At 50.2% G+C, this 16,595-nt stretch overlaps 1 protein-coding gene across 6 annotated transcripts; it reads right to left on the bottom strand.

The window, feature by feature from the left end:
• Nucleotides 1-6: 6 nt before the first annotated feature.
• LOC140403982 (PIH1 domain-containing protein 1-like) lies at nucleotides 7-16,508 on the bottom strand. Of its 6 annotated transcripts, none has more exons than XM_072492297.1 (11): nucleotides 16,427-16,508; nucleotides 13,362-13,485; nucleotides 13,165-13,231; nucleotides 11,096-11,281; nucleotides 10,402-10,463; nucleotides 7,821-7,902; nucleotides 5,854-5,950; nucleotides 4,253-4,303; nucleotides 3,600-3,690; nucleotides 1,819-1,962; nucleotides 7-1,130 (listed from the first exon to the last, which is right to left on the bottom strand). In XM_072492297.1, the coding sequence occupies exons 2-11, from the start codon at nucleotides 13,434-13,436 to the stop codon at nucleotides 1,095-1,097; spliced, it is 891 nt and encodes a 296-aa protein (XP_072348398.1). In that variant the 5' UTR covers nucleotides 13,437-13,485; nucleotides 16,427-16,508; the 3' UTR covers nucleotides 7-1,094. The 6 variants fall into 6 exon arrangements, with proteins under 6 accessions (XP_072348398.1, XP_072348395.1, XP_072348396.1 ...); XM_072492294.1 differs by having other exon boundaries at nucleotides 16,360-16,485; XM_072492295.1 differs by lacking the exon at nucleotides 16,427-16,508 and adding an exon at nucleotides 16,184-16,295.
• Between the last annotated feature and the right edge of the window lie 87 nt (nucleotides 16,509-16,595).

Genomic DNA, 16,595 nt, shown 5'->3' with positions numbered 1-16,595 from the left:
GGCATTGCTCCTCTTCTCGTGTGTTTGCAATAATCCTTCCAAACTCGCAACCACTGCCGTCTAGAAGGTCAAGAACAGCAGATACCTGGGTCCACCACCACCTGGAGGTTCCCCTGCAAGCTCCTCACCATCCTAATTTGGGAATATATCGGCCGTTCCTTCACTGTCGGTGGGTCAAAATCCTGGAACTCCCTCCCTAACAGCACTGTAGGTGTACCTACTACACCTCAGGGGCTGCAGCGGGATCAAGAAGGCAGCTCACCACCACCTTCTCAAGGGCAATTAGGGATGGGTAATAAATGCTGGCATTGCCAGTAATGGCCACATTCCGGGAATGAATAATAATTTTTAAAAAATCAACTTTAATCCTCGCTTTTAATCTTAAAACAGTGACTGGTTGCTGCAAAGGATAACAAGAAGTTGGAGGGCAGCACTGGATGTGGCTGTGATGCCCTCCAATGTCAAACAGCTTGCCTGCTTTCTTCACTAATTGTTATGCACAATGGGTAACATGGGAGCTTAGTGCTTATGCCACTGATCCAGTAGCCCAGGGGCCCAGACTAGTGATCCTGAGTTGCGGGTTCAACTCCAAACAAAAAGCCTGCCCCAGTAATGGGGACCGCAAAACTACTGGATCGCCACAAAAACCCCACCTGGTTCACTCTGGGAAGGAAATCGGCCTTCCTTACCCAGTCTGGCCTCCAAGAGACTTCAGATCCACAGCAACGTGAGTGACTTTCGACTCCCCTGCGATCGGGCGTCGTAAACCACGCAGCTGTACTGAAGGGCGCGGCTCACCGCCACCTCGAGGTGAATGAGGAGTGAATAAATATCATCCCTGCCAGCCCGTGAATCAATATTAAAAGAAAAACTTGGACAAGGTGCCAGAGGATAGTCGGTGGCCATGGACTTGGAACATCGATTATTTTTAAGCATAATTCCCAAGAGCGCGACACAGTAAAACCATGTAATTGGCATGGAAAACGACAGGGTAAATGCTGATGGTGTACACACTGGGATCAAGTGAAAGCGCCCCCCCAACCCCGGTTTACTAGTCTCTGTGAGCACTGCTGGTACTGGAATCGATCTTGGTTTTAGGCCGGCTGGACTGGCATCGTTACAGTCAGAACCTGTTAAGAAAAAGAAAACAGTACACAAAGTGAATAATTCCGCACTGCATTTAGGTAACTTCCTTCTCAAGGTCAGTCTTCTCCTTATTTTGTGTCGCTGACTATCTCTCGCCTTGCCACACTGGCACCAAGTGCTCATTTCACTCCTGTCTGGTGCAACATAATAATGATAATCTTTATTATTGTCACAAGTAGGCTTACATTAACACTGCAATGAAGTTACTGTGAAAGTCCCCTAGTCGCCACATTCCGGCGCCTGTTCGGGTACACAGAGGGAGAATTCAGAAAGTCAAATTCACCTAACAAGCACTTCTTTCGGGACTTGTGGGAGGAAACCGGAGCACCCGGAGGAAACCCACGCAGACACAGGGAGAACGTGCAGACTCCGCACAGGCAGTGACCCAAGCCGGGAATCAAACCTGGGACCCGAATGTGGCACATCTGCCCTTGTGCATGTACAGCACACACTGGATAAAGAGGGACAATTCATTCCTGTCTGATGCTTTATGGCACCTGCACATATACATATACAGGTCAAAGGAATCAACACACTCCTAAGCATGTTTTTCTGTCCATGTGCACTTTTTTTTCATGAAAGGGTATTTTTACAATAAGCTTCTTTGGCTGGTGTCTGTCACAGGTCAGTTGAGTAGTAGAAAGATCAGTGATCTGCTCGGCACTTCCTTACCCTGCTTTTCCGGTTGAACTGAGAGCCACTTTCCTCCTGAACAATGTTATACGGGATGTAAATATCTAGGTGATAAAGGTCAGGCCGTGCCCACAGCACAATCCGGTCTTCTCCGAGGTCAAGCAGTAATGATCCTGCTGAATCCTGTGGCACAAAGAGGGAGCACTTGTAATAATAATAATCGCTTATTGTCACAAGTATGCTTCAGTGACGTTAGTGAAAAGCCCCTAGTCGCCACATTCCGGCGCCTGTTCGGGGAGGCTGGTACGGGAATTGAACCCGCGCTGCTGGCCTTGTTCCGCATTACAAGCCAGCTGTTTAGTCCACTGTGCTAAACCAGCTGTCATGTGAGAGTACCTTTCAGAAATGGCCGTTTAAGAAATGTACCTTTAAGAAATGGAGCTGCTCATGTTACTGGAGTGATATCAGAGTGTGGGTGGAGCTGAGCTCTACTTCTGCTTTTTAGTATCAGTTTGAGAAAAAGCTTGCGTGTGTCTGTATTTTTCAGTGAGCTGCATCTGAAGTCTGCCATCCAAAGACTATCTTATTCATTTGGTGAATTCAGAATTATAAATGTTCTCAGTATTGAATCTAAACCCTGATGTTTGGATGTTTGTTAAGTCTTTTGGATGTTAAAAGAACAGCACACAGATTACTTAGTGTTGTATTCTTTGGGTGGTGTATTTGATTTACTGGTTGCTGAGATATTCACGGTTTGTTTTAAAACGGTTAACTTGAGTTCATAGAATAAACATTGTTTTGTTTTAAAAAACACTTGTCCATTTCTGCTGTACCACACCTGTAGAGTGGGCCGTGTGCTCCCCATACCACAATCTATTAAAAGTTGTGGGTCAGGTGAACTCCATGATACACTTTGGGGTTCTGTAAACCCTGACCCATAACACAGCCCCTTGTAACTGTAGAATCGGAGGGTGCAACACGAGGCCATTTTCTTTCAGTATCCATCCGATCAGGCTGCGCATTCCAAATGCTTAACCGATCATTGTATAAAAATGTTTTGCCTCGTGTCGCAACCTCCTTCTGCCAATCACCTTACAGCTAGCCCCCTCTTTCAGCCACTGGAAATAGCCTCTCTATTGAGACCCTTCATGAAACTCGAGCAAATCTCCTCTTGGCCATCCCCCTCCCCATGCGTGTGACCCCCCCTCCCCATCCCAGTGACCCTCCTTCCCCATCTCCGTGACCCTCCTTCCCCTCCCTCGTGTGACATCCCCGGCTGACCACGACCTTCTCTCTCTCTCCTGCTCTCCTATTCACTCACATTAGGTATTAGAGTACTTCTGTACTGTGCTTGATTGGCTTTTCACTGTTCGTGACTGATAAAGCTCATTAAGAAATGGTTTCCATATTTTAGAATAGAATTCCTACAGTGCAGGAGGCAGTTTGGCCTGTTGCATCTGCAGCGACCCTTTGAAAGAGTACCCGGCCTAGGCGCACTCCCCTGTCCTATCCCTGTAACCCCACCTAACTTGCACATCTTTGGACACTGAGAGGCAATTTAGAATGGCCAGACCACCTAATCTGCGTACCTTTGGACAGTGGGAGGAAACAGGAGCACGCGGAGGATCCTATGCAGACATGGGGAGAACGTGCAAACTCCACACAGAGAGTAACCCAAGCCTGGAATTTAACCTGGGTCCCTGGCGCTGTGAAGCACCAATGCTGACCACTTTACAACTTTATTCACAAATCTATCATGGCTCTGCAGGATCCTCCTCCATCTTCCCCAAAATGCAGCTGGCTGGGAATGTAACACTAACCACTTTTGGTAAGGAAATCTCTGCTACCAGGAAGCTGGGGTGCTCGTCTGCAGGCTCAGCCACGATTGTGTATTCCGGCTCCACACAGGTACTGCCAGAATGGAGAGAGAGGATGTTAAGAATTCAGTAACAATGCTCATTCCGTGTATACAGTCCTGATCCCTTTTCTGAATAAAAACAAAAACAAATTTCAAACATGAATGTGGCTCCTGCAATCAGTATCTCAATCGCAGTGCTCTCTCTATTCAATATCCTTTATCGTAAGTCACCTAATCAATTCATAGAATTTACAGTGCAGAAGGAGGCCATTCGGCCCATCGCGTCTGCACCGGCCCTTACAAAGAGCACCCTACTCAAGCCCACGTATCTACCCTATCCCCGTAACCCAATAACCCCCACTTAAGCTTTTTGGACACGAAGGGCAATTTAGCATGGCCAATCCACCTAACCTGCACATCTTTGGGCGGAAACCGGAGCACCCGGAGGAAACCCACGCAGACACGGGGAGGACGTGCAGACTCGGCACAGACAGTGACCCAGCCGGGAATCGAACCTGGGACCCTGGAGCTGTGAAGCAACTGTGCTAACCACTGTGCTACCTTGTTGCCCATAATTAACTTCTTCCACTCTGAATTAAGATGAAGCAATCTTACCTTTCCACTTCTGATATAAGGGGGTTACTGCCAGTTTCTGGGGACGAGGTGCTGTCAAAACAAAATAGGATGGATGGGTTTAGCCTTATTCTGCTGGGATCATCCAGTTCCCCCAAGTCTGAATCTTTTTACATGAAAAAGTTAGGAAAATGCAAGATCCCTTTCAGCTGTCTGCCCATTTGCTTAGCAGCAACGAGGAAAAAGCAACCTGCTTGACCAGCACCCCATTCAACACTGTAAACATTTACCTCCTCCTCCACTGAAGCACAGTAGCAGCAGTGTGGACCGTCTCCAAGGTACAGTGCAGCAACTCACCAAGACTCATAGAATCCCTCAAGTGAAGGACGCTATTCGGCCCATCGGGTCTGTACCGACGCTCTGAAAGAGCACCCTACCTGAGTCCAATCCCCAGTCCAATCTCTGTAACACCACCTAATCTTTGGACACTAAGCGGCAATTTAGGGCGGCCAATCCACCTAGCATGCAAATCTTTGGACCGTAGGAGGAAACGGGAGCACCCGGAGGAAACCCAGGTAAGGGGAGAATGTGCAAACTCTACACAGAGAGTCACCCAAGGCCGGAATTGAACCCGGGTCCCTCGTTAGCGCCAGGGGTGAGGCAGCAGTGCTTGCCACCGTGCCGCATCTTCTAGAGCACATCCTCCTGCAAACTCTACCACCTAGAAGGTCAAGGACATCAGATGCCTGCACCACCACCTGCAATTTCCCAACAGGCCACTCACTATCCTGACTTGGAAATATGTTGGCCGTTCCTTCATTGTCACTGGGTGAAAATCCTGGAACTCCCTCCCTAACAGCACTGTGGGTGTACCTACACCACAGGGACTGCAGCGGTTTAAGGCAGCTCACCACCACCTTCTCAAAGGCAATTGGGGACGGGCAACACATTCTGGCATAGCCAGCGACGGCAACATCCCGGAAACAAGTAGATAATTAACAATAATAATAATCGTGTATTGTTACAAGTAGGCTTCAATGAAGTTACTGTGAAAAGCTCCTCATCGCCATATCCCGGCGCCTGTTCGTGGAGGCTGGCACGGGAATTGAACCCGCGCTGCTGGCCTTGCTCTGCATTACAAGCCAGCTGTTTAGCCCACTGTGCTAAACCAGCCCCAGTAAAAAAGTTAACCTTTATTGTCACAAGTAGGCTTACATTAAAATTGCAATGAAGTTACTGTGAAAAGCCCCTAGTCGCCACATTTAGGCGTCTGTTCGGGTACACAGAGGAAAAAGTCAGAATTCTCAGCTGGTACGGGAATTGAACTCGCGCTGTTGGCCTTGTGCTGCATCACATCTAGCCCACTGAGCTAAACCGGCCCCCAATTTAAAAAATGGAAAGCACTTCCATCAGAACTTCGTAGTGGCTGGGATTATTTCCATCTGCACTGCAGGGCTGCGGGGAAAGAAGTGTGTGGGGGGGGGCGGGGGGTTGGGTTGGTTAGACTAATTGGAGAATCTCCTTCAGGCAAGATGGGCTCCTGCTGTGTTGTATGATCCGGGTGCTATCATGTTGTCTTTATGTGCAAAGGGGAAACGCATCAAGGTCGTCTGAGGTGCAAGTTCTTTCGCCGATCACTTTACCTGGATTCCAGTTCTTGGATAACAGGTTTTGACTTTGTTCTGATGTTCTGTTCTGTTATGGATCCCAGAAATTTCCTGTTTTTCAGCATTCGCCACTCTGGGAACAAAATTGTAACCAATTTCAGCAACACTGGCTCACCTCTGGAATCTGGGTTCACATCCATTAAAGGTTGAGGGTTATAATTTCCGATCAGTCATGGTCTCACTGTATGGCCGAGCAGATTCGATGGGCCAAATGGCCTACTATGACTCCTATGTCTTATGGTCCTGGAAGGTCGTCATTCTGTCATGGACATCAAATTGGAGACTACTCTAAGCTATTCAATAATTAATGGGAGGAGCCAGGTCGGTCTGTAGATTTGCAGCTTACCATATGATTCATGCCTGACCAGACGGGAGAATTTGAAACTGAACAGCAGTTTTGCCAAATGCTGCTAGGTTGAGCAGATGTGTACTGGTTCTGCTCCTGAAAGGGTCTCTCTCTCTCTCCTATAGTCTCCATATAACTAAGCAGGCAGGCAATCCATTTGTTAACTTTGTTTATAAGTGGCATTTGAACTGTATTGTGTTGCTTAATTGGAGTTAGCAGCAGGTATGAATAGTGAGTTCAGGTTTTTCCTTGTGTTTAAGAACTATTTAACTGATAATTGTAAAGTTATTTTCTTTGATAGTAATGTGGTTAATTCTGTGTTTAAATTATAGTTTGTTTTACAGAAAAAAATACCTACTAATCAGAGTCACTCTTGGGGGTAAAGTACCCTTTCCTCACAGTTTTACAAATTACATAGACATACATAGAATTTACAGTGCAGGAGGCCATTCGGCCCATCGAGTCTGCACCGGCTCTTGGAAAGAGCACCCTACCCAAGGTCAACACTTCCACCCTATCCCCATAACCCAGTAACCCCACCCAACACTAAGGGCAATTTTGGACACTAAGGGCAATTTATCACGGCCAATCACCTAACTTGCACATCTTTGGACTGTGGGAGGAAACCGGAGCACCCGGAGGAAACCCACTACACACGGGGAGAATGTGCAGACTCCACACAGACAGTGGCCCAAGCCGGAATCGAACCTGGGACCCTGGAGCTGTGAAGCAATTGTGCTATCCACAATGGTACCGTGCTACCCAAATTAAAAAATATTTTTTTTAGATTCTTGTCCGGTATCCGAACAAATGTTGGGATCTGGTCCGGTATCCTAAGAAAAGGCGCTATATAAATTCAAGTCTTTAATTTCTTTCTTTCGCCAGCTTACCAACATAGTCAGAGGCTTTCCCCCGGGGTAGAGGGGTCAATTACTAAGGGGCATAGGTTTAAGGTGAGAGGGGCAAGGTTTAGAGTAGATGTACGAGGCAAGTTTTTTTACACAGAGGGTAGTGGGTGCCTGGAACTCGCTACCGGAGGAGGTGGTGGAAGCAGGAACGATAGTGACGTTTAAGGGGCATCTTGACAAATACATGAATAGGATGGGAATAGAGGGATACGGACCCAGGAAGTGTAGAAGATTGTAGTTTATTCGGGCAGCATGGTCGGCACGGGCTTGGAGGGCCGAAGGGCCTGTTCCTGTGCTGTACATTTCTTTGTTCTTTGTTCTATCAAACCGATATAGGCAATCTTCCAGCTTTCTGGGGACTTGCAATTCATGGGCTCAACAGAAACAAGTGTCTCCCACCCTCACAAGACTGGTGGCTGAAAATAGCAGCGGGCAACTGTCTCGCTCTTTTGCTCTCTGTCACCAACGTATGGCAACAATCCCGGTAGGCCTCCAGGGAGGAGAGACAGCCCCGTGGAGAATACTGACTGAACAATGGATCCGCCAGCTGGGAAAGCACCTCATTCTGCCCATCGTTGGAACTAGCCATGTAGTTCACCAGGCAAAGGTTCTGTTCCAAGGTTAGAAAGGAGGGCGGAATCCAGGTCTCGGGGATAAGCGGCAAGCTAAACAACAATGGAGATAGTTACCTCGGGAAAGTTCCAAATTATATTTGTTTTCCAGACCTTCAAAGCCGATAGTCACGAAGAATTCCATGAAGAGTTTGTTGTTCTGTGTCAAGGAAAAAGGAACAAATGGGAAAAATAAATTACTTTCCTGCATTACTTGCATTGACATAGCACCTTTCAGGGCCTCAGGATGTCCCATGGTGCCTTATAGACAATGAAGAACTTTCGGAGTGTGGTCACTGTTGTGATGTAGGAAACGCGCAAGTCAATTTATATATAACCTTTATTGTCACAAGTAGGTTTACATTAACACCGCAATGAAGTTACTGTGAAAATCCCCTTGTCGCCACACTCCGGCGCCTGTTCAGGTACACGGAGGGAGCATTCAGAATGTCCAATTCACCTAACAAGCACGTCTTTCGGGACTCGTGGGAGGAAACCGGAGCACCCGGAGGAAACCCACGCAGACACGGGGAGAATGTGCAGACCCCGGACAGTCAGTGACCCAAGCCGGGAATTGAACCTGGGACCCTGGCGCTGTGAAGCAACAGTGCTTACCACTGTGCTACCGTGCTGCCCGCCAAACGGTAATGGGAGAATGAGCAGATAATCTGTTTTAGCAATGTTGGTCGAGGGATAACTATTAGCCAGGACACCGGGACAATGCTTCTGCTCTTTTTGATGACCCAGAATTGCAAATTTACAAGCATGCAGAGGCTGTGAAAGGTGGTATACAAACCAAAGTCCCTTTGTTCTTCTACCACCCACAGCCCAAACATTAAAGGATAACTAAATCCTTAAATCAAGCAACAACAAAAGGGTTACATTATACTGTGGAGTAATAGTACCAACCAGATATAAAAGAGTTCAGGGTACCACTTGAAGTTGCTGCAGTGGTGAAATTGGCTGGTTGACCATGAAGATCATCGTGCAAAATCTCACTGCTTTTTTACACAAGTATCACCATTTTTAGCCAATCGGCTGTTTCATTGCTTCAGCCGGAGCACGGTAGGTACACTGGATCATCCTGTTGCTAGGGTTTATTTGTATTCAAGGACATCTGTCCCAGTGAGGCCACCGAATCAAAATTGTGGCATCATCTACCCAGTGCCAGAAGTCAACCAGAGTTTAATGGCATTTAATAGATGCTTGTAAATTTGCAACTCTGGTCGGCATGAAGTTACGTTCTTGGTTCTGTGCTTTTGCCACTTTGCAGTGTGACCAAAGCTCTGACAACTGTTGGGCGGAGAGACTTGGATTTTCATGCACTCTCAAATCACTTCATTGCCATAAACTGGTCTTCACCATCAGCAGCTCAGCCGTCAGCTGCCTAGGCACCAATCTGCGGGATCCCTTCCCAAAACCTCTAACGCGCTCTGCTCCTGCTTCAAGATGCTCCCCAAGACCGAGATTTAAGTCACCTGTCATAATACCTCCTTATGCGGCTCAGTATATATTGCTTGATAACATTCCTGTGAAGCACCTTGGGATATTTTACTTCATTAAAGGTGCTACACAAGTGTAAGATGTTGTTGCTGGCGTTGTTTGGTGTCGCATTAGATCTTTTCGCGAGTGTTATTTATTTAGGCGACACAGGACCATATTTACTCGAGATGGTCACGCCCGGGAAACGTCAGAGGGGATTACCTGTCAGGCGGAACAGTGTGGGATTGGAGCCACGTGGGGCCTGACTGGGTAACCAGGGGGTGGCAGGCTTTCTTCCATAAGACCATAAGACACAGGGGCAGAAATCATGTCACCCTCAGCCATTCAATGAGATCATGACAGATCTGATATAATCCTCAATTCCATTTTCTTGCCTCATCCCCATAACCCTTGATTCTTTTACCGATTAACAATCTGTCTATCTCAGCCTTGAACATACTTAACGACCCAGCCTCTACAGCTCTCTGCGGTAAAGAATTCCACAGATTCACTCCCCTCCGAGAGAAGATATTCCTCCACATCTGTCTTAAATGGACGACCCGTTACTCTGAGATTATGCCTTCTGGTCCTAGACTCTCTCACAAGGGGAAACAACCTCTCAGCATCGACCCTGTCAAACCCCCCCCGAGAATCCGATATGTCTCAATAAGGTCGCCTCTCATTCTTCTAAACTACAATGAGTACAGGCCTGACCTACTCAACCTCTCCTCGCAAAAAAATCCGAAACGTTAACTCTTGTTCTCTCTCTACAGATGCTGCCAGACCCGAGGTTATCCGACATTCTCTGTTTTTATTTCAGATTTTCAGCATCTGCAGTATTTTGCTTTTATTGCATATATTCAAGTCTGATTGACAAGGAGTCAGGGTTACTGGGGTGGTGGTGGTGGGGGTGGAAACCAGCAGGAAAGTGGAGTTAAGGCCACATCAGATCAGCCACGATCTTATTGAACAGTGGAGCAGGCTTGACAGGGTGAATGGCCTACACGTGCCCCTATTTCTTAAGATCCACACTGTCCAGATGTAACAAATTCAGATTTTCACATTGATGCCATCTCTGGACCTCGGGGTTACTAGTTCCCTGCTATACCCGTCACAGTGCCGTACTAACCCAGATGTGGCATGACGAAACCCTTCAATACAAATCTTTGGTTCTTACCTGAATTTTGTTGTAAAATTTTGAATTGATGACTATGTCATACGCAGTGCATCCATTACTGCCTGGGAAGGAAAAAAACAACACTAATCTGCCAGAGTGCAGTATTTTGTTCTCCCGATTATTCCCTTTCCCACTGGCACAGCAAGGGCTGTCCTCTGGTACCTTGCCAAAGAGGACTGGCCAGGCCAGCTCAGACGAGGTTACCCCACTGTGAGTGAGGTGGGCCTGGCACCTCAAGCTCAATCCCGCCCTCACTTGACATTTACTGTTAACGCGACAGGGGGGCCTGGACAGAGGGAAACTGTTCCCACCACTGGAAGACTCGAGAGCCGGAGGTCACCGATTCAAGCGGCTGGCAGAAATGCCAAAGGTGACGCGAGGGGAAAACCCTCTTTTAAACACAGCCCCAGTGGTTAGGATCTGGAAGGCGCCTCCGGCCTGGGAGTGTGCCGGGCGAAGGGAATTAGATAACTACCTGAAGAGGAAAGATCTTCAGGGCTCTGGGGAATGAGCTGAGTCGCTCTTGCAGAGAGCTGGCACAGACACGAGGGCAGAGTGTCCTCCTTCTTTAACTTCCACGATCGGCACAAACCGGGACTATCCCATTCACTGATGCGGTCACCCCGCCCTAACCCCCAGGCACCCAACCGCACAGAATGACCCCCTTCCTCTCCCCCATTATACAAACACGCACTGTTGTCAATTTCGGCATGCGGTTCGCCGAGGCTCATGGGAATCCTGTATTCGGAAGGGTCGTCCGATTCCAGCAGGGTCACCAAGCCCTCCTCAGAGAGATCTGGCGGGGGCGGGATCTGATCAGCTTTGCAAACGTTGATGAAAACCTTCTCGCCGTTCTTCATCTTTGTCTTCACACAAAAGCCTGCGAAAAGGAAGAGGTTTTTTTTCTTTTGCAAGTGATTTATCAGTCGAACTAAATAGTAGTTTTCCCTCAATTTCCATCATTGGGCAGGCGTAACGCCAGCTGCCTGGGCCCCAAGCTCTGGAATTTCCTCCCAAGTCTTGCTGCCTTTCTCCTCCTTCAAACTGAGCTCTTTGAACAAGTTTGTGGCCACTGCCCTCATCGGCTCAATGTCACATTTTGCCTCAGATGGTGAAGGGTGCTGTAGGCAGTCAGGACTGGCCCCAGCTCCCTTGATCTAAAGAAAGTGTTGTGTTGTGTACTCTGGGATAACACAGGCTGCAACTCGATGCAGCTTTGACCAAAAGATACTCCAGACTTTGAAGTAAGTTCAATGTGATTTATTGAACCATTAGCACAGTTCTCTATGAGTTCGACTCTCCTGCTAATCTTGCTTTAGTATGTCAGTCTAACTAACCAGTCTGCTCTAAGCCACGTGGTGGGTGTGATGCTTCTGATCTGCCCCTGTCCTACTCTCTAAATGTCGCCTGTGGAAAGAGACAGAGCATGTGTGCCCTGTCCTTTTATATGGGTTGCCCCCTTGTGGTAGTGTCACCTCTGGGTGTCTTGACTGCCCATTGGTCGTGTCCTATTCTATGTGTTCATTAGCTGTATGTCTGCATGTTATGACGTCTCTGGTGCTATCTAGTGTTTACTTAGTCGTAGTGTATTTACATTAACCCCTTGTGTATTTACAGTGATGCATATCACCACAGAAAGGGTAGTGGGAAGGAAATAACTCAGGGGTGACCCCTCCCATTAGCTTCCTGTTGACCTACGTTGAAGCATCTGCACATCGTGCACTTGTCAGAGGTCGGAATCATGGCTCTAATGCTTGTGATAAAATAACCTGCTTACAGCATTGCCTGTACAAGTCGAATACCCCTTTGACCAAGTACCTTAGGGCAACCTCGGTCAACTGCGGCTCGATGGTTAACAACCTTAAGACAGGCTGTAGCCAATTTGGGTCTCACTCCAAGCATTTCAGCAGAAAATCTAGGCTGACACCCCCGGTGCAGTACGACACCGTGCTGCACTGCCAGAGGCGCCGTCTTTTGGATGAAATTTTAAACCGAGGCCCAATCCATCTTCTTGGATGTCTGCAGAAGAACCTGTGTATTTGTTCTTATTTATCAACATCACTAAAATTAAATCACCTGGTCAGTCTCACATTGCTGTTTGTGCGAGCTTGCTGTGCGTAAATTGGTTGCCGTGACTACATTTCAAAAAGTTACTAATGTTGGTCGCAAATTGCTTTGATGGGTACCATACCAATACAAGTGTTTCTTTCTATCAACCAGTGGGACTGTAATGTGAGGTGGTCCTGGGGCGCAGGGGGTAGCTTCTCTGCCTCTAAGCTGAATGTTTGGAGTCCCACCCCTCCTTTTGAAAATGCTTTAAATCTTTTAATCTGGGTTACAGAATACCGCGGGGGAGAGCTGCCCAGGTTGGTGGTCAGACCACAAGACGTAGGAGCAGAGGTAGACCATTCGGCCCATCGAGTCTGGATGGCCATTCGATGAGATCGTGACAGATCTGATGTGACAATCCTCAACTCCACTTTCCTGCTTTATCATCATAACCCTTGATCCTCTTACTGATTAAAAATCTGTGGCTGAAACGCTCAATAAGAAAAGATTCCTGGATCTGCAGCGTAATCCAAGGCTACGGAAAGTGGAATTGAAATGAGAGGCTGTTTATTTTTCCCTCTTTTCTTTTTTGGCGGACGCGGACACGCTGAGCTGAATGGCCTCTTCCTGCTCGGTAACCTTTCTCCGGTTCTAGCTGCTTGCCACTTCTGCGGAATGCTACGTGGGTGGGAGGTGAGGGATGCAACTGCGTACCTGGCTGCGGTCTGATCTGCTTGGATTCCTGTCCTGTCGGAAGTTGATTCTGCATCTCCTGCGCAGCCTGGGGGAGGAAGCGGGTGTGAAATGGATGCTCATCAACATAATAAATAAAAGCTACATCGGTGCAGATATTCAAACGTTGAGGGCTCTTGCAGTAAACGGGCGCCCGCTAGGTGGGATCGCATGCCTACCTGCAGCAGCAGCTGCTCATAAAGCGTATCCTCGGTCATCTCAGCCGAAAGCAGACTTCCATCTGTCATTGCCATGGTCCAACTCGGTGTCTGTGAAAAGTCTGGGTACGCCTTTCAATAACCACTAAAAGAGCATCAAGGTCAATAGGATTGTCATTTATAAATATTTTATATATATATATATATATATAAAAACAGTAGAATTTAATTAAGTTGTCATTCACCAATCGTTTCTTTTCTTTCAAGGCTATGTTGTTGTTCCCTATTGTACAAAAGCAATGAGACAGGATTGTGGTATGTAACTATAACTCGGTAACATCCTAGCTGGCCGTGGAATAGGCAGCCTATAATCTGATGCTGAACTTCTGTTTCACTTTTAAATTTTAAAAGTTTGACCTTCAATTACTCCTCCTCATTTACAAACCTCTTTGTGGCCTCACCCCTCCCTACCTCGCTGTAATCCCCGCCAGCAGCCCAATTTGCTAATATCTTGTGCACCCCTTATTGTAATCGTTCTGCTATTGGCTGCCATGCCTTCGGTTGCCCAGGTCCCAAGCTCTGTGAATGCCCTCCCCGTTTCTCTCCCTTACACCTCCTTTAAGATTCTCCTCAAAACCTACCTCTATAACCAAGCTTTTGATGTCCTATCCTTGCATCCCCTTTTGTGACAATGGTGTCAAATTATGTTTCATGGGTGGCACAGTGGCTAGCACTGCTGCGTCACAGCGCCAGGGTCCAGTTCAATTCTGGCCTAGGGTGACTGTCTGTGTGCACGTTCTCCCCGTGTCTGCGTGGGTACTCCAGTTTCCTCCCACAGTCAAAGATATGCAGGTCAGGTGGATTGGCCGTGCTAAATTGCCCCTTATTGTCACAAAAAGATGTGTAGGTTAGGTTAGGAGGATGAGGTGGGTGAATGGGCCTGGGTGGGATGCTCTTTCGAAAGTCGGTGCAGACTCGATGGGCTGAATGGCTTCCTTCTGTACTATGAGGATTTTACGATTCTGTGACCCTATGAAGCGACTGTTTTATTACGTTAATAAAACTATATAAACACAAGGTGGTGCTGTTATTCTCATCTGTCCCTCTAAGATCTTTTCTCAAGCACAGCATGCAGGTAAGTATTCCAGACGGACACAACAACCAATTCCATTGGAGACTAATTTGCCTCCAGTTAGTGTGTGTTGCAGATCACACAGGGAGTCTGAGTTGCGATGCCAACATGCACCTTTCCATACATGTTGCAGTCTGGGTTTACGGATGCCGATGGTAGATGTTCCAATTTCTTTCCATCACCGACTGATCAGGAATCTCGCCCACTCTGTTGTGTGGACTTTGCACATCCCCCCCCACCCCCCCTCTCTGCGTGGGTTTCACCCCCACAACCCAAAGATGTGCAGGATAGATAGATTGGCCACGCTAAATTGCCCCTTAATTGGAAAAAGAAAAATAATTGGGTATTCTAAATTTATAAAGAAAAATGAATGCATTTTCCGTGGCCATAAAGTCCTGGAGTGGGAGTTGACCCTCGAACTTCTAGTTCAGAGGCAGGGGTGGGATCCACTGCACCACCAGACCTTCAGCCCAGATTAGCAGCTACCTATAAATCATCATTTGTATTTTGTCATATTTGCATATTAAAATTACAGTCTACCCTCACTCTACTTGTATACAATTCAAGTTATTTTATGCTCTTTCCCCCATTCAGTCCAAAGCTAAGGGATCAGCTTATTTACTCGCATTGAAGACCCAGGTCAGGAATTCGTCCACTCCTCACCCGGGCAACGCCCACAACGCCACCCGGGCAGCGCCCACTCCTCACCCGGGCAGCGCCCACTCCTCACCCGGGCAGCGCCCACTCCTCACCCGGGCAGCGCCCCACTCCTCACCCGGGCAGCGCCCACTCCTCACCCCGGGCAGCGCCCACTCCTCACCCGGGGCAGCGCCCACTCCTCACCCGGGGCAGCGCCCACTCCTCACCCGGGGCAGCGCCCACTCCTCACCCGGGCAGCGCCCACACCTCACCCGGGGCAGCGCCCACACCTCACCCGGGCACCGCCCCCCTCCTCACCCGGCACCGCCCCCTCCTCACCCGGGCACCGCCCCCTCCTCACCCGGGCAGCGCCCCCACCTCACCCGGGCAGCGCCCCCTCCTCACCCGGGCAGCGCCCCCTCCTCACCCGGGCAGCGCCCCCTCCTCACCCGGGCAGCGCCCCCTCCTCACCCGGGCAGCGCCCCCTCCTCACCCGGGCAGCGCCCCCCTCCTCTCCCGGGCAGCGCCCCCTCCTCTCCCGGGCAGCGCCCCCTCCTCTCCCGGGCAGCGCCCCCTCCTCTCCCGGGCAGCGCCCCCTCCTCTCCCGGGCAGCGCCCCCTCCTCTCCCGGGCAGCGCCCCGCTCCTCTCCCGGGCAGCGCCCGCTCCTCTCCCGGGCAGCGCCCGCTCCTCCCCCGGGCAGCGCCCGCTCCTCCCCCGGGCAGCGCCCGCTCCTCCCCCGGGCAGCGCCCGCTCCTCCCCCGGGCAGCGCCCGCTCCTCCCCCGGGCAGCGCCCGCTCCTCCCCCGGGCAGCGCCCGCTCTTCTCCCGGGCAGCGCCCCGCTCCTCTCCCGGGCAGCGCCCGCTCCTCTCCCGGGCAGCGCCCCGCTCCTCTCCCGGGCAGCGCCCGCTCCTCACCCGGGCAGCGCCCGCTCCGCACCCCGGGCAGCGCCCGCTCCTCACCCGGGGCAGCGCCCGCTCCTCACCCGGGCAGCGCACCCTCCTCACCCGGGCAGCGCCCCCCTCCTCACCCGGGCAGCGCCCGCTCCTCTCCCGGGCAGCGCCCGCTCCTCACCCGGGCAGCGCCCGCTCCTCACCCGGGCAGCGCCCGCTCCTCACCCGGGCAGCGCCCGCTCCTCACCCGGGCAGCGCCCGCTCCTCACCCGGGCAGCGCCCCCTCCTCTCTCGGGCAGCGCCCGCTCCTCACCCGGGCAGCGCCCGCTCCTCACCCGGGCAGCGCCCGCTCCTCACCCGGGCAGCGCCCGCTCCTCTCTCGGGCAGCGCCCGCTCCTCACCCGGGCAGCGCCCGCTCCCTCACCCGGGCAGCGCCCGCTCCGCACTCAGCCTCTGCGGCTTCCACCTGTTGCTATGCGCAACGCCCCAAACCGACCCCCGATACGCAGCGGCCCTGAAACAAACGTTCCGGGGGTGGGGAGAGTCTAACAAACACACCCTCCCCCCCCCCCTCCCCTCCCAGTTCCGCCACT

This window comes from Scyliorhinus torazame, chromosome 29 (assembly GCF_047496885.1).
Source record: "Scyliorhinus torazame isolate Kashiwa2021f chromosome 29, sScyTor2.1, whole genome shotgun sequence".
In the NCBI taxonomy this organism is placed as follows: Eukaryota; Metazoa; Chordata; class Chondrichthyes; order Carcharhiniformes; family Scyliorhinidae; genus Scyliorhinus; species Scyliorhinus torazame.
The sequence above is the reverse complement of the archived record's forward strand: the minus strand, read 5'-3'. Positions and strand labels throughout refer to the sequence as shown.

Bases quoted from the DNA above. Each gene is read 5' to 3' on its own strand.
- LOC140403982 (XM_072492297.1), bottom strand. From the start codon at position 13,436: ATGGCAATGACAGATGGAAGTCTGCTTTCGGCTGAGATGACCGAGGAT. The intron at 11,282-13,164 runs GTACGCAGTTGC...TCCTTTTCGCAG, and splicing joins GCAGATCAGACCGCAGCCAG to GCTTTTGTGTGAAGACAAAG. The intron at 1,963-3,599 runs GTTAGTGTTACA...TTTGTGCCACAG, and splicing joins AGATTTCCTTACCAAAAGTG to GATTCAGCAGGATCATTACT.